Source organism: Mirounga angustirostris, unplaced genomic scaffold (assembly GCF_029215605.1).
Source record: "Mirounga angustirostris isolate CCGP_5_RB_7025 unplaced genomic scaffold, mMirAng1.0.hap1 SCAF_13, whole genome shotgun sequence".
NCBI lineage: Eukaryota > Metazoa > Chordata > Mammalia > Carnivora > Phocidae > Mirounga > Mirounga angustirostris.
In genome coordinates this window covers 43,603,491-43,626,400 of record NW_026991721.1, presented here as the reverse complement: position 1 = coordinate 43,626,400, position 22,910 = coordinate 43,603,491, and the positions used below count along the sequence as shown (strand labels likewise).

The 22,910-nt window shown below is 49.2% G+C and overlaps 1 protein-coding gene across 5 annotated transcripts in view; it reads right to left on the bottom strand.

Moving 5' to 3' along the window:
- The window catches only part of ME3 (malic enzyme 3), a 196,489-nt gene that overhangs the window by 39,604 nt on the left and 133,975 nt on the right, over positions 1-22,910 (bottom strand). For all 5 annotated transcript variants that reach the window (XM_045894577.3, XM_064576806.1, XM_045894576.3 and 2 more), the window contains exons 6-7: positions 18,928-19,089; positions 9,311-9,414 (exon numbers count right to left, since the gene is read on the bottom strand). In XM_045894577.3, the coding sequence (XP_045750533.1) occupies positions 9,311-9,414; positions 18,928-19,089 (266 nt within the window). The remainder of the gene's footprint in view (positions 1-9,310; positions 9,415-18,927; positions 19,090-22,910) is intronic.

Here is a 22,910-nt window from a genome sequence, read left to right as displayed (position 1 = left end):
TGCCCTTCCTAAGTCCAGCCCCGGGAGATCCCCCTGGTGTGCTGGGCTCTGGCAGCCAGACTGGCGGGCTCCTGTGGCTGGCGTTCTGGCTTGATGGGGAAAACTCCATTGAGTAACAAGATAGTCACAGGAAGCAGCAACTTCTAAGCAAAAGTACCAGAATAATGTGGCCGGTCCTCAGGCGCTGCTCTGACAGCCAGCCCTGGCCAGACAGAAAACTTCAGGAACAGTATGGATTTCCTCCTCAATTTCCTGGTTTGTCTGAGCTCCTGGGCAAGCATGCAAATGGCGCCAGAAATCCCAGTGCTGGGAAGAGGATGGTGGCCGACGTGCTGACCTTGTGGCCTCTCAAAGGGCAGAAGTCAGCACCAGGTTTCTCCTCTAGGGCACAACCTTCTGCTCCTAAAGCCCGTGCACTTTTCCCAGCCACCAACCTGCTGGCCGGCTGTGGGGTGTAGCATTCACACCAGCTCTGATCCGCCCAGAGGCTGTACATTTTAGCTGTCATAAAGCCACTGAGGGTGCCTGGGTGGCTCAGTCGGTTAAGCGACTGCCTTCGGCTCAGGTCATGATCCTGGAGTCCCCGGATGGAGTCCCACATCGGGCTCCCTGCTCAGCGGGGAGTCTGCTTCTCCCTCTGACCCTCCTCCCTCTCATGCTCTCTGTCTCTCATTCTCTCTCTCTCAAATAAATAAATAAAAAATCTTAAAAAAAAAATAAAAAAATAAAGCCACTGATGTTGCACAAACCTTCTCTGATCAGTGTGGCCTGTTCTGATCTCTCTCTTCAGGTGGACTACTGCCACATACATCACGTCTTCAACCTCCTCAGAGTCTCAACTGCCCCTCTCCCATAGACCTGACTACATTTTACCTTGAATTATGCTGGTCTGGGGCTGGAGGACAATAAGGTCTGAAATCCCGGTCCATGTGTGTGGGCTTTCAGGACAGAAGTGAGCCACAGTGGGGGAGGGGGAGAAAAGGAAACACTCAGCGAGGTTAGGGGACAGACTAGATCAAAGCAGCATGGGGCAGTGTCCTTGAGGGCAGGGAGGGGTCTTATTTGCCTCTGTATGACACAAAAGCTGAAGAAGGAGCTCTCACTGACCCCCTTTTCCGGCCTCCAGCTCTGGACAAACAAGCATGCCGCAGCATGCCCAGTGCCCTCAGCCTGCCTGGCCCAGTCAGTGCTGGGAACAAATGGAAGCATGAATGATGGAAGGCCGAGAACAGTCCCTCCCCCGAGTGCCCCACCGTACACATCCTCAGGGCGTCAGCTCCCCTTGGAGCCACACGCCCCCGTTCCAGAGGCCCCAGCAGCGAAGTGTCCTTGGGCCACCTCCATTCAGGCCGTTCCCTTTACCCCTGTGGCTTAGGTTAACACAGACGAGGCCAAGAGCCGGACGACCTTCCCAGCCAGGCGGGGAGAGCAGGCCACAGAGGGTTTGCAGTAAACCACCTCAGGTTTCGGAGTCACAAGGGTGTGGGGCAAGTCCAAACTCTTGTAATTTCTAGCTGGGTGATTTTGGACAAGTTACTTAACCTTTCTGAGCCTGAGTTTCTTTATCTCTAAGGGCGCTGTGATAATTAAAGGTAAAGCCCCCAGCACAGAGGGGGTGCTCTGTAAAAGTGAGTGGCTAGCTCTTTTCTGGGAAGAAGGCCTTTTAAATCTTTTAAATCTAACCCAATGTCCCAAGCCCTTTGACCGCTGTGTTCCCACCGGCCACCCTGATTGACACTGCAGGCAGGGCCCTTTGCCAGGTGTACGCTAAATCTACACAAACTCAGGGGTGAATATATACTTTTTTTCCCCTAGTCGATTATAAACTCCTGAGAGCAAAGTCTATTTCTGACTTACCACTATGTTCAATACATATCTGTCCTCTGAATGAATGCATATGTGGATAATTACATGAATGAAGAAATAAACAAATGCTGCCTTTAACGATTTTCTGATTATTTTATGTGTCCAGATTACAATGTCAGGAAGAATGACTCCTCCAGGACAGGTCTGCTCTTTGTATTGGCCACAGTCTGAGGCACAGAGAAAGCGCATGATAAATACCGGCTGAAAGGAAGCTTGGAAGCAATTTCAGGAATTACGTGAGTCAGAGCAAACAACTGGATAGGTTCCCCTTAATTTTCCGCTGCTTTTATCATTATCTGACCATGGGGAAATAATTTACTTCCTGGGTCTCAGTTTACCCACCTATAAAGGGACAGAATTGGGTCAAGTGAACAGGCTGTTTCTTGCTCTGGTATTCTAAGATTGTGAGATTACAGTCCTAGGGAGGGCCGGGTGGGAAAATGACGTTAAGACACAGATCGAACTGCAGGAGGCATTCCTAAAATTCAGTATATACTTGAAAATACTGAGTAGTGGCAGTCTCTGCTGAGAGGGACTCAGAATGGGAACACTCCATTGAAACATTATAATCAGGGCTGGGAGCTAACACTCATGCTCTTTACAATCCCTTAAAATTAAAAAAAAAATCTTGAAACTTTCTTTGTAGTCTCGATGCCATGAGCTTAAGGGTTTTCCTTTGTTTATACCATTTAAAAACCATCAGGAGTAGTTGGGAGCCAAAGAGCCTCAGCTTTTCCCATGGGGGTTGACTGCTAGAGGTGGGCTTGTAGTTTGCGAAAGGACCTGGAGGGGGCGCCCAGCTCTGGTGAGTAATGGGGCAACAGGACCACCCCCCGTTTGGTGATTAAAGAAGGAAGAACCAAGAAGAGCCAGCTAACTGACCCAGATGCTGGAGAATTTTCCCATCACAAAAAAGAAATGATAATTACATGATATGATAGAGGTGTTCGCTAACCCTGTGGTGGTCATCATATTGCAATATATTTATCAAATCAACAGGTCATACACCGTAAATTTACACAGTGTTCTATGTTAATTATATCTCAATAAAAATAAAAAGTAAAAAACAAAGATGGTGTTTCCCTCACTGTTGGTAGCTAGGGAGTTTTGAAAATGGGAGCTGATGGCTGATTCCTCCAGAGCCCCCCCTTACGGTGAGGATGGGCAGGGCACTAACCCTGCCCTAGAACAAGCTGGCAAGAGTATGCTAAGTAGGATAGCTTCCAAAAGACCTTCCCTCCATTTATCTTCTTTGCCTACTGTATCAAGAAGGTGTCTGGAGTATGTTGGACTGTCTTTCATGTAAAATAATAGAGATAGAAAGTATCCAAATTAGAGGGTGGGTTCTGGAGTGAGACTACCTCGGTTCACAGCTTGGCTTCACCATTAACCAGAGGCATGACCTTGGACAAGCTGCCTAACCTTTCTGTGCCTCAGTTTCCTTATCTGTAAATTGTGCATTCATTCAATAAGTGTTAATTGAAAATCCACAGTACACTTAGCATTGTTCTGGGTATTTGAGATGTAGCAGTGAACAGAAGAGTCAAAGATCCCTCCCTCCCTGCAACTTCTATTTTAGTGGGACAGGACAAAAATTACCTACTTAATAGGACTATTGTATTAAATGACAGAATGTATGTGAATTGCTTTGTTGTCTACAGGAGCCTAGGTTAGCCCACACTGAATTCACCAGAGGGAGAAGGGTGGGATGCTTGCCTGCTTCTTTCTTTCTTTAGTGGACTTTTTTTTTTTTTTAATACAAGGAACTATTTCTAGGAAAGAATTGATGCTTAACTCATTATTTAAAAAATTCATTATTTTTTCTAATCACAAAAGATGCCAGTGCACAAACAATCAAACGTTATAGAAATGAATGGCTTGGAAAGCGAAAATCCCTGGCAACCTCATCCTTTAACTACAGGCACTGTTAACAGCTTGGTGTAGATGCATCCAGATACTTTTTTCTGTATAGACCTTATCTTGACGGAATCTTTTGCTTTTCAGAGTTTTTTCCAGTTATCCAACTTTATTAAAAAACAATCTGGTTAAGCCTAATAAAATGAATGTGGTAGAATAACAAGAAACTCTGTGTGTGTGTGTGTGTGTGTGTGTGTGTGTGTGTGTGAATGAACAAAACACAGAGAAAGAGAGACAAAGAGAAAATGAGAGGAATGGACCACACTATGGGATTGTTTGGAATTGCTCTATCCCCTCTGGCACGACAAGAGGAGGCTTGGACTTGGGGGCTCCAGTCTTATCCACCCTTTCTTTCTCTTGAGAAATGCTCTGTGTCATCGGTAGCAGCTCAGAAAAATCTTTCCTGAGGGGCGCCTGGGTGGCTCAGTGGGTTAAGTGTCTGACTCTCGATTTCGGCTCAGGTCATGATCTCAGGGTCGTGAGATTAAGCCCCACATCAGGCTCCCTGCTCGGTACAGAGTCCGCTTGAGGATGCTTTCCCTCTGCCCCTCCCCCACCCCCCTCCTCTATCTCTCAAATAAATAAATCTTAAAAAAAAAAAATCTTTCCTGATAAAACACCCTGGTGTCCCATTTCCTTTCTGGATAATCAGGCATAGGAATGGAGAGTCTCTGAAATGCCCTCAGGCAGTATGTTTTGAGGACATGGGTTTTTTGATGGTGTCCTGACCTAATGCTCTGCTGGATTTCCAGGAGTCTGTTTTTCATTTTCAGAAAACTTTTTTTGTTGTTGTTGTTCTTTTTCAAATTTGCTTGCTGGCTTTTTTTCCAAATGTTTTGTACTTTCCTTATTACTTCATTCTTGTGAAAAATATTTCTTTAATAGATTTAAGCAGAGCTACTTTATAATCTTTCTGAGAATATTCCTTTTTCTGGGGTTCTAATTCTTCTATTAGTTGTATATCTGATTTTCCCACAGTGTGGATTGTTTCCATGTGGATTATTGTGAATCATGAATTTATTTTCACTGGGGAATTGTTTTTCCCCTCGAGGGATTCCACACAGCACAGCTTGTGGGAGTGTCCTCACAGAGAAGTTTGACTTTGCCTTCTGCCAGGAAGGTTCTCTAGCCGTATCGCTGGCAGGGGACAATATTTTACACTCATTTCTTAACTATGTGTATATTATAAATGCAGACTCTAAATATACATGTGGTGAAGGCTTAGTGTTTTGGTTTCTTCCAAGAGACATTCTTTCTCTCACAAGCCCCTTGTCTTTTGCCTGGCTTGCCCGGCAGAGCCTGTCTCTTCTTCCCTGAGGGTGTAGTAACCACTGAAGGCTCCTAGTTTCCTGCAGGACTCTCAGGGCCAACATCCTGCCTTGTACGACCCTGCTGCCTGGGTGTGGACCCATCTCCAAGCCTGAATGATGAGAAGGAAACATCCATGAAAATGGAAGGACATTCAAGACTGGGGAAATAAGCATGAAGGCTCTGCACGCGGCTCTCAAGGGAGACGGTGGTGGCAGATGCAGCCGTCAAAGGCTTCCTTCCGGCTCCAAGAGCAAAGTACAGAGGGGCTATATGGGTAGCCTCTTAACAAGTCAGTATCGGTGGGTGGATCTTGGAGCAATCTACTAATTTTTTATCCTTGGGCAAGTTTCCCTTTCTCATTTTTGTAGTAAGAAATGTCACATAAAAAGATGTTGGGTTTGCAAGGGGACAGTGCTGCCCCATGAACCATGCCTCCTGGTATTTTTGTCCTGTGTTCTCCCCTCTCTTGGAATCTGGTAGGATCTATGATTTGCTTTCACTAGTGGAATGTGGTGGAAATTTTATTGTGCCAGTCCCACTCTGATGTGAACCTCAGGTATCAAGTGTAGGATGGTATGTGCACGTGTGTGTGTGTGACAGAGGACAGAGAGAGATTGAGGGAGACTGAGAGACAGAGAAAGAGAGATGGAGAGACTCAAAAAGAACATTTTCCTGGTGCAAAAAAGCAGATGATTTTTTTTTTTTTTAAAGCAGTTATTTTTTTTTTTAAACTATCATTTACCTTTTTCTTTATCACTCCTCCCAGCACCTTAGGAACCTCTATTTTAGGGTTGGGAGCCAGAGGGAAAGGGGGTGGTTTCCCTCCCAAGCCCATGGAAAGGCGGAAGCTGCTGCTGACCTCAGAGTCAGTCCAGGCATCAGACGGGGCTAGGGCCACAGGTGCAAACGGAAAGCAGACCATTCCCATCCATTCTGCTGTAAGTAACCCAAATGAGAAAACACATGGAGATGGAAACGGCCAGGGAAAACGTGTGGCTCAGGCACCCGGCTCCGGGTCTGCAGGGCAGAGAGAGGGCAGGGAGGACGGAATGACTATGTTCGTCTCAACTCTGAGCAGCGCGCTCGCAGCCTTACGTGGCAATTATTTCTGCCGGGGTGGGTGCTCCCAGCGGCCAGACTCCAGGATAGTAACGGAGCTACAGTAACTCTTTTTCTGGGCCCAAAACCCTTAAGCTATATCCCCGTTAGTGGATAGGGGCAAAGAGGTGGAGCTTCTCAGTAGCAGGATGTTTGGAAAAAGACAAGGAAGTTGAAGGCAGGAGTCAACGTCTCCCAAAGTTCTTTCTTAAAATACATTGTATTTGGCTTCAAGGCTGCTGACTCACACCCTCCCCCGTCCGGGCATTCCATCCTGGAGCTACTCTAGTCCCCAGAGTGCCTGGGGAGACCAACTCATTTCCCACCTCCAGTATCCACCGAAACATCTGCTTTAGCTTATTAGAGAGTCAAAACAAGCAACTGTCAACCCATCATCATTTCCACTTGAGGACACATTCCTCTCGGCTGATGTGTGCCCCTCCCCAGGCCCCCCACTGCCTGCGTGTCTGTGAGACTGGGAGCTGATTCCGATGATAAATGGAAGCGCCTCTCACATCCTCGTTTATCTAACCTCCTCATGCGAATAGCAAGACTTCTCTTTGGGGAGTCGTGGAATGACTTCTGACTCACTGGATAAGCAGTGGGCCCCGGACACAGGGAGCAGAAACCCGGCTCTCCAAGCCCATTGCACCCCCTTCTCTTCCCCTGCAGGGAACCCAGCAGGGTGGAAAGCAGTCTGCCTGAGTGGCCAGCAGACCCACGCTCCCCCTGCACTCCTGGTTCCTTAGCCTCCCGGGGCCCCAGGGTCCTCTTCCACAAAATGGGTACAGTAATACCTATGTTGCCAGCCAGGCAGGGATCTTGCGTGGTCCGAATGGAATCCTGGGGTAGGAAGGCATCTTAAAGAGTCTCTGAGGTTTACATTTCCTCCTGTAATAGCACCACCAACAACCTACACTTGAACACTTTCTGTGACAGGGAACTCATTCCCACAGAGAGTCAGGTACGCTGTGAGATAGCTCTGATTTGTTTTCAGCTGAAAACTGCCTCTGCCATTCTACCAACTGGTTCTTCTCCATGTGGGTATACAGAAACAAGGTGAGCCCCTTTCTGGAAGAACAGCTTTCAGATATCTGGAGGTGTACTGCATCCCGATATGGACGGAGCAGTCCCTGAGTCCTCTCCCCACCAGGCTAAGCCTTTCCCCTCACTGTCATGATTACTGCTCTCCAAAGGCATGTCAGGGCATTTATGACCCTCACAGTATCCTTTCTGGACCCGAATGTGGTGTTCAGAATGGTCTGAAAGGGGGAGAGGGAACTGGGACATTTACCTCTCTTGTTCTAGATGCTATGCCTCTATTAATGCAGTTGACCCTCCATTAGCTGCCTTGGTGGTTATTTCTCGGTGGCAGCACCTCCTCTACGATCTCAGCTGTGAACACCTAACTTCCTGAGGACCGCCTCTCTCTGTCTAGCTCATTTTACCTTTTATCCAGCTCAGTCATTCTTGAGCCTCATTGATTGTGCATGTCACTGTCCCCTATCCTCCCCACAATGTCCTCATGTCCCTTCTCACTCAGCACAGACCTCAGGACACATCACCATCATCAGCCCCTTGAATATACTTGCAATTCTTTTTTTCTCTCTTGCCTATCAAAATCCCAACCCTGATTAAATCCTACTCTCTGCCTCTTCCTGTCCTGTATCCAGACAGTTGAAACTGGCTAGAGAAAAACATGGAAATTGGTTAAATTCATGCCCAGTGATCTGTGGGGGACCCATGGGGCCATCCAGCAATCATCCCCTAGCACCCTAGTTTGGACACTGCAGGTCATACCTTCTCCAGCCTTAAACCTCCACCACTTCCGCCCCTATCCTCACTCTTAGTGGATGACCTTGCCCTCAATCAGTGGGCCTTCCACACACCCCCACCTCAAGTACCCACCTGCCTGCACCTGTGCCCAGCGCTCCCCCCAACCCCCAGTCCCTGCGGCCAGGCCTTTGTGCTCCTATCTAAGGCTAAGCCCTCCAGGTGTGCACCAGACCCTCACCCTCTCACTTACTTAGGAACTTTGGCCCCCCTAGCCCATACTCCCTTACTAATTTCTTCTTTTATATAAGGTCCTTCCCATCCCATGTAACTACAGTATTATTTTCTTTCATCTTAAAAAACAACTACAACAATAAAATGCTTGCTTCTTATCCCCAGATAGGGAAACCAGATGAAGAGATTTACAAGCTCAGTGACCTGCTCCACAACATCACAGACCTAGAGGTGGTGGGGTCAAGAGTCAAGTCCAATTTTCCTGCCCCCAAAGCTGCATAGGTCAGAGCAGCGCTCTCCCCAGCCCACTGCTTTGGTTTGAGTGGCTGAGTGCAGGCAAAGGAGGCCTTTGCCAAGGACGCCCAGCCAACCCTGCCATGACCTGCGCAAGAAAGGCAGAAGGTTTTCAGGTGACTAGGGGACCTGCTGGGTCTGCAGGGGCCTGCTGAGTTGCCAGAACTCTGTCTTGATTGACTTGCCTGTCAGACTAAACATGGGTAGGGGGAAGGGCTGTTTCCAGAACTCCATCCCAGTCAGTACCATGCCAGCCACAGCAGGGTGTACGGGTGGCCATAATGGCAGACAGATGGGGCAGGTGAGGGGGGCAGAGCTGCCAATTATCACACACCCCAGTGCACAGATGACACCTCATAAATCTTGCAGGCCCACAGCCCGTGTGGCCTGCGCTGGTGGCTCATTAATGCCACCGGTCCTCAAGTACAGGTGGAAAATGACGGCTCATGTGGCAAGCTGCCTTCCCAAACCAGTTTGTCAGAAGGGTACACTTCTTTTCTCCACCACTCACCACATCCCTGTTCATGCCAAGAGCCCAGAGCAGCTCAGCCAAGGGGGGTTTCTTCCTGGGATATCAGACACTTAACCACCACCCAGTCACAGGCCTTCAGTCATCGACCCTCTTCTCTCCCCTCCCTGCTCTCAAAGATTCTCCCACAGAACAAACCCATTGGCTTTGCATCTGCCAGAGACATGGGGTCAAGTTGCAATTTTCAGACCACCAGAAAAGCATGCATCTCCAACCTCTTGTTTGTGTATCTGCTGAACCAGTGTTGACTTGAGCCATACTTCAAAAGGAACAGGCTGACCCACTTACTTGTCCGTCACAGCTTGCATGAACTCGTCCAGCAGGTCGTCGTATTCCTTCCCACGCACGCGCTGGTGTTTCAGCCCGATGTACAAAGGGTCTCTGAGCAGCTCCTGGAATAGACGGCATCCGTTTGCTCAATGGTCCTGGGTTAGTGGGAAGGACCAGGGAGAGGAAGGGAGGAGGGAGTCGGAAGTGGCCTGTGGACCCCGCCTCGTCAGCTGTCATCTCTGGAAGGGTCTGGAAGCTAAGCCATTGACTGAGCTGGGATTCTTAGGTGGTTCCAACTTCAGGAACCAAGGATGCTTTGATACAGAAAATCCTCTCAGACAGAGCCTTCCAAACCCTGGCTGTAGGCGCTCTGGGTTTATTTTAAGGTTTTTCAACAGTGGGGCTATTGACATTTGGGCTTGGAATTCTTGGATGGGAGGGCTGAACTGCATACTGCAGAATATTTAGCAGCATCTTTGGTCTCTAACCACTAGAAGTCAGTAGCACCCCCAGTCGTGACAAAAAAAAAAAGTCTCTAACCACTGCCAAATGTCTATTTGGGGGTTAGAACTGCCCCTGATTGAGAACCCCTCCAGGCAGCATCTAGATGGAGGTATTTATTGGATCTTGTCCAAAGCCACTGATCTGGACTCGAATGAGAAAACACTTTATTCAAAGAAAACTTACTGAATACCTACCATGTGCCTGGCACTGCGCTAGTCCTTGAAGGTACAAGGACAGAATATACAACCAGAGATTGCAGTTCGAGAGAGATGCCCACCTGAATACCAGCCTGTGTTAGGTAGCCCACCCCACTCCGCCTCCTGCAGCGCTGTCACAGTGCTCACACACACCTCCCCACCTCCTCTCTACCCCCTCACACATCCACCCTGCATAGAATCAGTGGACCCAGTCATACACGTTTATGGATCGTCCATTACTGCTGACATTGGGCCCCACTGGGGATTTGTAAATGAGTAGGAAATGGTTGTTGCCTTCCATGTGCCCACGGTCTATTGCAGGGGGCTAATGAGTAAACAAACTCTACTACAGTGCAGAATGATAGGCTTTGGCACGAAGTGTGGTGCATGGAAGGACAGAGAAGGAGTAAAGTAATTCCCATTGGGGGACAGGTGGTGATTGTCATGAGGAAATGACCGAGCATTAAAAGATGGGCAGATTCTGGGGGCGTCTGGGTTGCTCAGCTGGTTAAGCGTCCAACTCTTGATTTCTGCTCAGGTCATGGTCTCAGGGTGGTGAGATTGAGCCCTATGTGTTGGGCTCTGCGATGAGGAGTGGAGCCTGCTTGAGATTCTCTCTCTCTCCCTCTCCCTCTGCTCCCCGCCCCCACCATCACACACACACTCTCCCTCTTTCTCAAAAAAAAAAAAAAAAAAAGGCAGGTTTTGACAGGTGGGTTGGGCCCTTCAGGTGGGGAAGTCAGCACAAAGAAGGGCTGGGGGCTGGAGGCAGACAGAAGAAGATGTACCTGCTGTATTTAGGAAACAGGAAGTAATTCCATGTGTGAGGGTCTCCAGGAGTTATCTATTTGTGTCTATTTCATCAGAACAGGAGCTCCTTGAGGATAAGCGTCGGTGTTACCCTCATCTCTATCTGAACCGCAGGAGGTAAGGACCCCACAGCCCCACCCTCGAGTGGCTTCCATTCACTCTGACCCCCATCCCTGACCCTCCATGTGACCTCGGGCAAATCACAGGACCCCTGGGACCTGTCTTCTCATTCCTCAAATGGGGAGGAGAGGCCAGCTGCAGGGGGTGCTTGGGATGATGACATGGAATAATACGGGAAAGAGCTTTGTGCATTATAACACATGCTATACAGTAACGGCTGCAGCTGTAGCTTCCATGGCACTTCCTATGTGCCACATATTAAGGACTGTTCTAAGTACTCGTATCTCCCCTCTGGTGGGATAGCCATGGAGGTGTGCAGCTCAGAACTCCCTGAAGAGAACCTGCTGAGGGCAGGGAGACGGGCGGACAGCCTTCAGCCACCACCTCCCCCTGGGTGGCTCCTAGCCCTGGCTGAACATGGCAGGGTCAAGGGCGGCCCAGGGCTGCCCTGCCGGCCCTCCTGCAGGCGACCTTTGCTCGGGGCCTCCTGTCACCCTGCCCGAGGCTTTCCCAGGACCCCACTGCGGGCTGGGCTCTTGGGACTGAGGTCTCCGTCCTCCCGCCTCTCCTGTCACAGGTCTCGCACCTGCACTGGGGTCTGAAGGCCTTACCCACTTGCCGACTCCTCCTGCTCCCCCCTTTTTTCTTCACGGGGGTCCCCCAAGAAACCTTTCACACCTCTGTTTCTAGAGGGGCCCAAGCAGACACAAAGGTGGGTGTTGCAATTTCCCCCATCTGACAAATGAAGCAATGGGGCACAGAGAGGTGAAGCAAGCTGCCCAGCCCCCGAGCTGGTACGGGGAAGAGTCGGGAGTCACAGTGAGGCTGCCTGGCTCCAGGGCCCATGGTCGCTGCCACAGAACCCTACTGCGTGGGCGGCTCGTTTGCACATCAACCAGAATGGACTCCGTTTTTGTTAGACACTGCTCTAGATCCATACTCTCTTGACGGCGCTGTGGAGGTGGAGGTCATTGTGCAAAAGTGTAGGGGACAGAAAAGAATAGGCAGGATCTGCCTTCCTAAACCCTCAGCTCCAGTGCTCATGCGCATCACCTGAGGGACCGCGGGTCTATGTTTAGCAAGAGGCCTTTCGTTTCTCACTCCCTTCACCCATGGGCAATCCCTCCGTGAGACAGGTTAGGATTCTGCCCTGGCAGGTGTATGTATTTGTGAGACAGAAGGATGACAGGGGGCACATTTGTGTCCCCCTTCACATGCCACCTTCAAGGTGACCCTCTGAAAGCCACTTAGAGGCAGCAAACAGCCAGCCGAGGGCAAACCATAAATGTTGTGATGACTTGATAGAAAGCTAGGCAGTTAGGGATGCCTGGGTGGCTCAGTTGGTTGAGCATCTGCCTTCAGCTCAGGTCATGATCTCAGGGTCCTGGGATTGAGTCCCACATCAGGCTCCTTGCTCAGCAGGGAGCCTGCTTCTCCCTCTGCCTACCGCTCTCCCTGCTTGTGCTTTCTTTCTCTCTCTCTCTGACAAATAAATTAAATCTTTAAAAAAAAAAAAAAAAGCTAGGCAGTTATTAAAATTGGTGGTTTTTAAGACTATGCAGCCACCTGGACTGACATGTAGGAGATTATTGAAAGTGAGAAAAGCAGGATACAAAACTACACAGATGTAACTTCAACTCTCTGAAGCACACACATACAGCCCAGAGGGCACGCAGAGAAATGATAAAAACAGTATCACTGCTGGCACCTGCAGAAAAGATTCACATTTTTAGTTCTTGTAAGAGACTTACCCGGGGCCACAGTGAGTTGTAACTTGTAATGTTGCCAAGTGGCTGATTTGGATCACTGGTACATCAGGCAGCGAAAAGCGAATTTCTCAGTGTTCCATGTGCGGTTTGTGGGGCAAATCAGATTCTCCAGGAATACTGAGGAATTTTTGGATTTTCCAAAAATTTCTCAGTATATCTGCATTTAAAGTCAAAGGCCAACTATAAAGAGGTACTACTGAGATAGAAGGGTGGCTATGAAAGCTTTAGAACATTCCTTATATTTTGCTTTTATATTAAAATTATGCCTGAAATACTTCATACCTAAGCACACATACACAAATTGGAAAGAAAGTTTCTATATGGAGATAATACTAAAAAGAGCTTCTTCTCTTTATATAGAACTTTCAAATAATTCACTCCTGAATCAAAAGTAATGTGATCCTTCCACCTTACATATTGTCATCCCCATGCTATAGATGAGGAAGGTGAGCCAGAAAGTGGCTGAGCTGAAATTGAGCCTTGCTTTGCCTGGATCTCATGACAGTGTCCTTTCCCCCCAATATTCCATGTTGTGGGGACCAGGTGACCTGGGGGTGGCTCCTCACCCTCTGCCCAGTCCTCTGGAGGCACTCAGTCATAGCAGGGAAGGTGCAGGTTCTGATCCTGCAGAGGAGGCTGGGGAGCAGGGACAGCAGGACAGAAGCCGAGTCCCCATCGCCAGCCAGCTGGGCCTCCTCTGGCAGCAGCACAAGGTGGAGCACTCATGGCTGTCTTGGCACGATGCGAAACAAGAAGTCCCCATCCTGCTCACTGTCCCACTGAGTGACGTGGCCATCAGAATGGCCACCAGCAAGGTGTGGGACCCTTAGCTGGCCTGGACTCTCTCCTTGTGGCCCTCCTCTATCCTTGACTTCCTTACATAAATGCTTAGAAGTGTTTAGCAGCAAGTATTGCCAGATAAAATACAGAACGCCTGGTTAAATTTGAATTTCAGATAGGCAAGATTTTTTTTTAGCCTATGTCCTAAGTTTTGCATGGAGCATACATGGGACATATGCAAAAATGCAATTAGCTATTTATCTGAAATTTAAATTGAGCTGGCATCCTATAGTTTTCTTTGCTAAATCTGGTAGCCCTATCAGGAGAGGCAGACGGAACCTTGAAAGCTGGCAGGCAGTGTCTGCAGAGGAAAGAGCACTGCCTCGCTGGGTCGCCCTGCTCAGGATGCTTCCTCTGAGTGCCCGCAGTATGGTCTGGCTTTAGAATCAGAACGGGGTCTGGGCTTTGGAGATGGACAGACCTAGTTCGAATTTAGTCTCTGTCGCTTAGGTCTGTGACTTTAGGTTTTTCTTGGAGACAAAATGTCATGAAAAACAAAACTGGTTTCCTCCTCTTCACTTGCCCTCTCACTCCCTGAGCACTGGCTTTAAACTGGAAGATAGATGAAGCTTCTGGCTGGGAAAAGTATTTATCTCATGTAGCAACAGGCACACGAAGAAGTTACTTGGGGAGCATCTGGGGGTCTGGGGAGGTCCTGGGATTGGGTTCACGCTGTGGACACAGCCCACGTTCCCCCATCAGGGTGGCAGGTATGCCTACCGCGCATGTGTTTGGGGGCTCAGTTAAGCCCAGGGATCAGCTATGAAGATCCTAGGAGGGGCACCCTCAAAGGTCACGTGTATACAGAGCGAGTGCATCTGACGGCACCACAGGGTGAGTGCGGGCTGTTTATCAGCTGCAGTAACGATGCTCTTACGAGGTGGACACGGCCCTTCAAGCCCAGCTCTGTTGGCAGCCCCACGCTTCCCCGGGACTCCGGCAGCACCCCCAGGGATGGCCTGCTGGGCTCTGTGGACAGTCTGTTCCCATGTCTCCCCAAGAAGACATCCCTCCATTAGAATCCATTGAGGCTCAAGACTTCTGCTAGGAGAAGATTGTTAAGGCTCAGGGACCATTTTAAAGCCAAGCCCCGGGGTTGCCCTGCAGGACCTGTCGTGTGGAGTGGCATGAGCATTGGGCTTGGAGTCAAACCTGGAGCAAGCCATTTCTGCTCTGCGCCCCTTCTGGGTGAAATGAGGGGTCTCAATGAGAAGTACATTTGACCCTTGAACAACAGCTTTGAATGGCACAGGTCCACTTATCTGTGGATTTTTTTCAATAAATACAGTACAGTGCTCTAAATGTATTTTCTCTTGTGATTTCTTAATAACACTTGCTTTTCTCCAGCTTACTTCATTGTAAGGGTACAGTATATAATCCATACCACATACACAATACATGTTAATTGGCTATTTACATCATCGGTGAGGCTTCCAGTCAATAGTAGGCTATTAGTAGTTAAGTTTTGGGGACTGAAAAGTCCTGTGTGGATTTTCAACTGCGTGGGTGTCAGCACCCCTCACTCCTGGGTTGTTCAAGGGTCAACTGTAGCTCAGGTCCCTTCGACCGTGGACAGTCTGTGACACTGTCTGGCTGCATGTGGATGAAACAAAAGACACAAACCAATCCACGCACAGCCATGGAGGATCCCAGCAGGTGGGCCTATCGGGGCGGGGGGGCTCCCTGGCTTTGTCCCTTTGGAACTTAATCATGGGATATCACCTCTTCATGGGATCGCTGCCCCACATATTTATTTTTCCAAACCTCCTTGGGGTCAGCAGGTAACAGTGACTCAGAGTTTCAGGGCTGTCGACAGCAGATGTTTTCCTTCAACAGGAAAGGTGGAAGGGTGTTTTCCTTGACTCTGATTCGAGCTCCTGTTGCCCCAGGAGTTTTCACAGAGCACGCGCACGTACACACACACACACACACACACACAGTCTTGTTATCGCGACACTCCAGCTCCTCAAACAGCATGCTCCCTGCACGGACATGTAGATGAAAGTTGCAAGGTTAAGCCCCTCTCTCCTATTGCTCTGGCTTGCTCTGGGGGAGAGACGTGCCCCAAGACTTCCGGGGAGGTGGGAACCTTGCAATCTTTTTTTTTTTTTTTTTAAAGAACTGTAGTGTGGGAAATCACATAATGAATGCATTTGGAAGAGCGAAACCACCGTCTTCCCAATGTTGGCCACTTTGTAAGTCTGAATTTTTGTGTCTTGAATTTTGTGAAGAGGGTCTGGGGGGAGTTTGCCTTTCTTTGGGGCGGGAGGACCGTGCTCATGGCATCGATAACCCCTGGGCCTGGGCGTCCATGGGGCCCCCGCCTGCGTGAACCACCACCTTTCCCAGTCTTCATCACCCAGTCTGTAACACAAACGCCTGGCCCCTTGAAGCAGTGCACCACGGTGGACAAGGCAGCTCTGGAGCCAGAGAGACAGGTTCAAACCCTGGCTCTGACACTTAGCGCTGTGGGGCCTGAGGTGAGTAGTTCCCATGTGTGGGTCTCAGGTTCCTCATCTCACACAGCCTGGGGAGAGTGAAATGAAGTTCAAATCCACAGAGGCCTCAAGCTACGCCTGGCACACCGCAGTGCTCGGAGCTGCTTTCTCTTTGCCCGCCCGCATGGCGTGGCAGGGGCGGCACCTGCCCTCAGTGCGAGTTCCCTCCTCTGAGCTGGGGAGTACTCCGGTCCTTCCTGACGGGAGTGGGGGCAGACCCAAGGGACGCTCTCTTCCTTCCACAGCCAGGAGGGAGAAGTGATTCAGAGGCCTAAAGCCCCAGGCGGAGAAGCAGACACTTGGAGGAGAAGGACCACATTAGCCATTAAAAGTGATCAATTAGGTGACAGTGTTGAAATATAGTGTAGAATATTCCACTCAGGCTCTGGCTCTCATTTTTCTCCCTCATGCCTAGCAGAGTGCCTGACACCTACTAAACATTCAATAAACTTTTGCTAAATAAGTAGGGAGAAAGTGTTCATAAAATAACATTCATTGAGAAAATGAGAACAAAATTACATGCATGTTACTCCATCTATGTTGATGCATAGACGAATATTGGAAAGGAACATGGATGGAGCATGGTGGGAGAGATGCCATTTCCCTTTCCAAGATTTTGAATAGTGTGTTCAGGTTACTTTAGTAATAAAAACTCTAAAAAGAAATGACCTTTACTTCTAAAGCAGCTGGCACCCAGGCAGGCAGGGGTGGTGTGGGCAGACGGGGGCGGACAGAGATTAGGATCCCCGCCCTGCCACTCCTGGCAGATCTTCTTTTCGGGCAACTTAATTTCTCTGAGTTGTCAAGCTTACACAGGGTGGTCTGTGAAAAGTGCCTGGCCATGACTTACTCATAGCTTCCTGCCATCTCTTCTGGTGGGTTTATTATAAGTTGGGGCTAGCTCTAAGTTTCAGCACATCATTGCAGGGTGTCGATCTTCAATGACATGGGATCTTATGCAAATGCTAGAGGCAACCCACACCCTTCCAGGGGATATAGTGGCCTTAGAATCAGACCCAATCTTGCTTAAAGTCAGCTTTTAGGAGAGAATGAGTAAAGGTCTCAATGAAATCCTGTTGGAACACAGTAGGAGGAATTGGATGGGAAGAACAGCTAAAACAAAGTTCACTACACTCATCCTCGCCTTCATGATTCCATGCATGTTGGGACCAAAGAACCATTTCTGCAAGACCCAGGCATCTGGTCTGGGGAAGAGAACCACAGCATGCAGCAGACCTTGAAGACTGCTCTTGCCATCCTGCCTCCTGTCTTCTAGGCTGGAGGGGAGGCATATGGAGAAGAGCTTTGCAGGCAGAACACTCAAAAACCTTCTGGTCCAGTTCCTCATTGTACTGGAAGGGGCTCAAGTCTGAATAGGTGCGGGGACTCAGCTGGCTATCAGTGGTGTCAGGACCAGGGTCCCCACTTCCCAGGCCAGTCCTTCTCCCACTACCCTTGTCCTCCCTCACCCCACTCCCACACCCACAATTTCCCAGCTTTTAAGCGAGGTCTGCCTGGCTGTCCTCTCACCTGATGGCATCTGTGGCTGAAGCCTGAATAAGCATCATTCCTTGCAAGGAGCCACAGTGCTCGTTCTCGTTTAGAAATGGGGATGTATGGTGTCCAGGGAGGAGGATGGCCATGCAAAGAGTCATGGCAAGTATCTTGAGAAAGATCACTGTGGAATGCGAGTAAGATAACCTTTTCAACCATATGAATCAAGAATCTAGAAGACCACTCCCTTTGCCTCAACATTTCTGTTTCTAGGACATAATCACAAGTAGAAACAAAGACTGATCTGCAAAAAATGGGCTCAGAGTAAAACTTATATTTGCAAAAAGATGAGAAGCAACCTGAGTGTCCAGCTGTGGGAGGTTTCCTTTGTAAACTGTGACACCCCAGGGAGTGGACATTGTGCAAAATGGCTAATGACCTGGGAGAAAACTCACCATATATACTAAGTTTTAAAAGCAGGATACAAAACTATATATTCAAACCCAATTTTGGTTTTATAAATACTTTGTGGTGGGGCGGGGGGAGGGGGAAGGCTGGAAGGAAATATATCAAAATGGAAAGCATGATTAGTACTGATGTATAACTGATATTTTTAACCTCTCTGATTTTCTGGGGTTTTTTTCCATTTTAAAAAAAATGAATTTGCACAGATTTTAAACTCAGAGATGCATGCCATGAAGAAGGAATTCTTGGGTAGTTTTATGTCTTCTCTGACACAGGGACCCAGAATGGAGCCTGCAGATGCACACAAACCCCGTGTCCCAGGGAGGTACCCAGAGCAGCCAAACTCTTGCCTGTGGTTTGAGCTCCTTATATCCCAAACCATCTGGCATCTGCAGGTGGATCTCACCCACAGCTTGGAGCATGTTTTCTCCCTGGGCTTGCAGGACACTCATCTGGCTGATTCAGATATTTCATCCCCTGGCCCTGGTGCTTTGGGTTTTAATTCTTTCATTGAGGCAGCCTACCTCTACAATGCTGAAAAAATACCTCCCAGCAGCCTCTTCTGCCTGGATCAAGGGACCCTCCTCACTACTGAATCAGAGAGAGGCCTCGGAGGGCAGTCATGGAGTGGGGAAGCAAACAAGGCCCAAGCTGGGGTCATGGAGGGCACAGAGGGCCTTGAGGAGGAAGGGGAGCCAGGAATCCCCGTGGCTGGGGGGTGGGGGGGTGGGGAGGTGGGGAAGGGAATGGGCTGGGCAGGCAGGGAGAAGAAAGGTCCCCACTTCTTGGCCATGCAGGGGAAGTGCCCTGGCGAAGGGGACCCAGGAAAGAAATGTCCCAGTGCTTTACAGATATAATTGCCCCTTTCAAAGATGCCCCAGCCCCACTCCAGCCATCAGCTTCTGGCCCCAGGGCTCCAGGCCCAGGTGGTGCATTACCTCATTGTTGGTGCCGACATCCAGCAGGACGGGGAGGCACTGCTGCGGGCTGACCCCTCCGCACGCTGTGTACAGGGCCAGCTTGCCCACGGGGATGCCCATGCCGTAGCAGCCCAGATCTCCCAGGCCCAGGATGCGCTCCCCATCAGTCACCACCACGGCCTGGAAACAATCAGGAAAGAGCCTCTTGTGACAAAGTGCTCATTTTATCACCCCTCCTGCGTGGGGCTTGACAGGTGGATGCCCACCTCCTCTGCTGGGGGATGGAATCCTGGTCAGGGAAAAGGCCGAGGGATTCTTCCATTGCAGGTGGGAGTCCTTCTCCCTGTCCCCCATCTTGGCAGCTGGTGAGAAGCCCCACTGAGCTGGGCAGACACCTTACCCTCCATTCTGAGATTTGCGACAGGGGCTGCAGAAACAGCTGGAGGGAAACCACATCTGGTCACTCTCCCTCAAAGAAACTAAGCAGATATTCCCAGCTTGAGATCTGGGCATAGGACCATAATGAAAGGAGACCCTGAGGGACAAGTGTTCATGCTGCTGCCACAAGCCCACGGTTTTGAGGCTGATGGAAGTGCCCTCCGCCTGCTCCTGGGGTACAGTAAGTCCAACCTGCAAAGGGCAGGGCTCCCGTGACAGCGGCTGGGGTCACTACTTCCCAGGAACCCAGGAGGGTTCTCAAGCTGTACTGGGGTTACCACTGTGCTTTGGCAAATAATCACTGGTGGCATACTTCGTGCTAGTTCGGGGCTTGCTTGCTGTTAATTAACAGATGCTGAAGAAGCTGATGGTGATAGAAATTACTATGATTTTGATAGATATTCATTTATTCATTCTTTTACTACATATTTATGAAGCACCTACTTGGCAGACACTATGCCAGATTCTGGGAGAAGGAGCATCACTTTGCTCATTTGTAATAACAAGTCTGTATGGATTCAGGCCTTAAAGAACTAAGGGGCAATAAAAAGAGATGAAACATGTCTACTTATAATTAACAACTCTGGGAGGAAAGTGAGGATAGTGGAGCAGCACGAGGGTAGCCGAGACTGAGAAGGGAGAATTACATCCTGTAGGGTAACCCTTCGTAAGGGTGAGGGCACACAGGAGAAGACTGTCTGCAGGGGTCCAGCTGGGGAGAAAGGTACTTGATGCAAAAGGAAATTCGGATGCAGGACAGAGGTGGGGAGGGTGTGGGCTGTGTGTGGGGAACGAGGAGGTGCAGGTCGCATGAAAGGAGAGAACAGAATGTCAGGCAGGAGTCAGACGGTGAAGGGTCTTAAAAGTCAGGCCACAGAAATCCCCTCGGGTGACAGTGAAGTTGTTTATAGTCACCCTGACCTGCTCACCATCACTGCCTCCCTCCATCTTGAAATGAGTTACATTTATGGGGCTACCTATCCCTCCACTGGAGCCTGGCTTTGACCAGGGCTTAGGACCAGCTCTGAGTGATGGACATCCCAGTGCCCCAAGCGTGGTGCTCCTGGGTGGGCATCATGGGGCTCAGCTCAATCTATGCAGGCACACTAAGCCCTGGGGATAAAGAGATGAAGACCCATTCTTGCTCTGGAAGAGTTTATGATCCAGGACCCAAAGGGCCCATGGCATCTTATCATTTATATTCTCCAGCTCTCTAAGAGTAAGAGCACACAGAGGTGCTGCCTTTTGGTAGAAACAGGTATAGAGATTCTTAAAAACACTCCTCCACTTCTGGAAAGGGGACTTGGGGGGGCGGGCAGAGCAAGAGACCCATGACGATCATGATTTTCCCCCTCAGATTATCTACTGCCTCTATGGAGAGTGTTCTCAACCCACATGCCACCTGATTCTCCCCACAGCCCTGGCAGGTGGGTGAGTCTGAGATTGTTATCCCCATCTCACAGGTGAGCAAACAGAAGCTCTAAGACCTTCATGTTTTATATACATGTGTTAAGTATCAGCCAGAAGCCAGGCCCTGGATTGGATGTTTCCACATGAGGTATCTTAGAAAGATTAGATGGCCTACCAAAGTCACCTTGCTTGTGCACGTGGCAGGTCAGAATCCTAATCAGGCTTTGGGTTCCTGGCTCTGGGGTCCTTCTACCACCACTGCAACAGGGTTAAAGCACCTGTGTCTTGGTCAACTTCTGCCCTGCCTCTGACCTCCCCCTGGGGGAGCCTGTGCTTTCATGCTGCCCAGACTCAGGGCATTCCTCTACCATCTCTCCTGATCAAGGCTTCCTTATTCCAATTCCCAGTCTCTCAGAATTTCTCTCCATTGAGGGGCAGTGAGTTAACCAGAGGAGATCGGCTCCTACTCCAGGGTGTTATGCCTACAACTCTGGGGCCTTCCCAGATGGTGACAGGGCTCTCCAGGGCTGCCCTCCAAGCCTGAACCGTGCAAGGGCCCTCTCCTGCACGGCTGCCTCCTCACTTCCATCTGCCACCCTCTCTCCATCACTCAGTGCTATTGGTTGGATTATTACAACGCTTCATGACCAGACTCATCTTTCCTCCTTCCAGTCTCTCCACATGCACTGTGTCAGAAACCCATTTTCATCATGCCATTCCCAGGCTCAAAGACCTTGAATGACTTCAAACTGTCCATAGAATAGAGTCCAAAACATTTAACACCTTAATGATCTGAACCCAGTATATGTTCTGACTTAGCTCTTGCTACTCATTTGCACACAAGTGCCTACTCCAGCCAAACTGACCTCCTCACTCCTCCCAGACATCCTCTGAACTCACGTATGATCTCCTCCCTCTCAGCCCCCATGGTCCTCTCTCCTAGAAGGTCCTCCTCCAGCATGCAAACCCTGCTCCATTACAATCTAATGCGATTTCTCCTAGCACCTGTTAGGGCTACCACACAGCTAGCCTGCGCACCCTTCCTGCCTGCCTGCCTGCCACAAACATTGACTAAGTACCTACTGCTTGCCAACCCCTGCATAAGGTTCTGCTTACATATTTGGGTTCTTATTTAACATTTTTAAAAATGCACATTTTATCTCACCAAACAACCTAAAGATTAATGGCGGGGGTTCTGGAGTAATCTTGGGTAAACAGATAATTTTTCTGAGTTTTAACTTTCCATCAAGTGGGGGATAATCATACCTAACTCATCAGATGGTTGTAATGATGAAGTAATATCAGTCTCATTTTAACCAGGTGCCTTGGGTAAGTGATCAATAAACGGTTACTGCTCTTATGATTATGATGATGGTTATTATTTGGGGCAAAGATCCCATATTGGATTTTTAATTGTTTTATCTTCTCTCTAGTTCAGCATTATCACAGGAAGGCCATACAGTAAGCATCTGTTCAATGAGTGAATGAAATGGAACCAAGAGGAGACCGTGGTGGCCATTGGCCAAGAAAGTCGGTCATGCAAAGCTTGTGGCTCTTATGTCCTCTCTAAGCAGACATTGCCATTTGGATGTCCAATAGTCCCCCCAAATTCCCGAGTCCCTAACCAAATGAATCTGCTTTCCCTTTATTCTTCTAAACCTTTCACTTCTGCTGTCCTCCCTCCATTACCTTGGATTTCCCAAGCTCAAAACTGTCCTGTTACAACTCCTCTCTGTCGGTCGTCAACCACAGCCAACTGGTCACCAAGTTCTGCTGATTCCATCTGCTCCTTACTTTTCCATTTGTTCCATGATCTTCACTTGCATTGTTGCTGCCTTCGGGTGAGCCCATCCATCTCATCTGACCACTGCAGTGGTCTCTTCACAGGTCCCTCCACTCTTGGATTCCCCGTGCCCCATTTCATTTTTCCAAAGCACACCCAGCTTTGCGACTTCCTTACCCCAAACCTCCAATGTCTCTCAATGCCTGTGAAATAAAGCTCAAACATCTTTGGCGTTTAAGGCCTTCCATGGTCTAGGTCCTAACTGCTCTTTGAATTTCTTCTTTATCCAAATAAAATAATTCCAACCTTGTATAAGGTCTGTACTTTCCCGACTACATGCCATTTTACCCCTCAATCCCTATGATCTCCG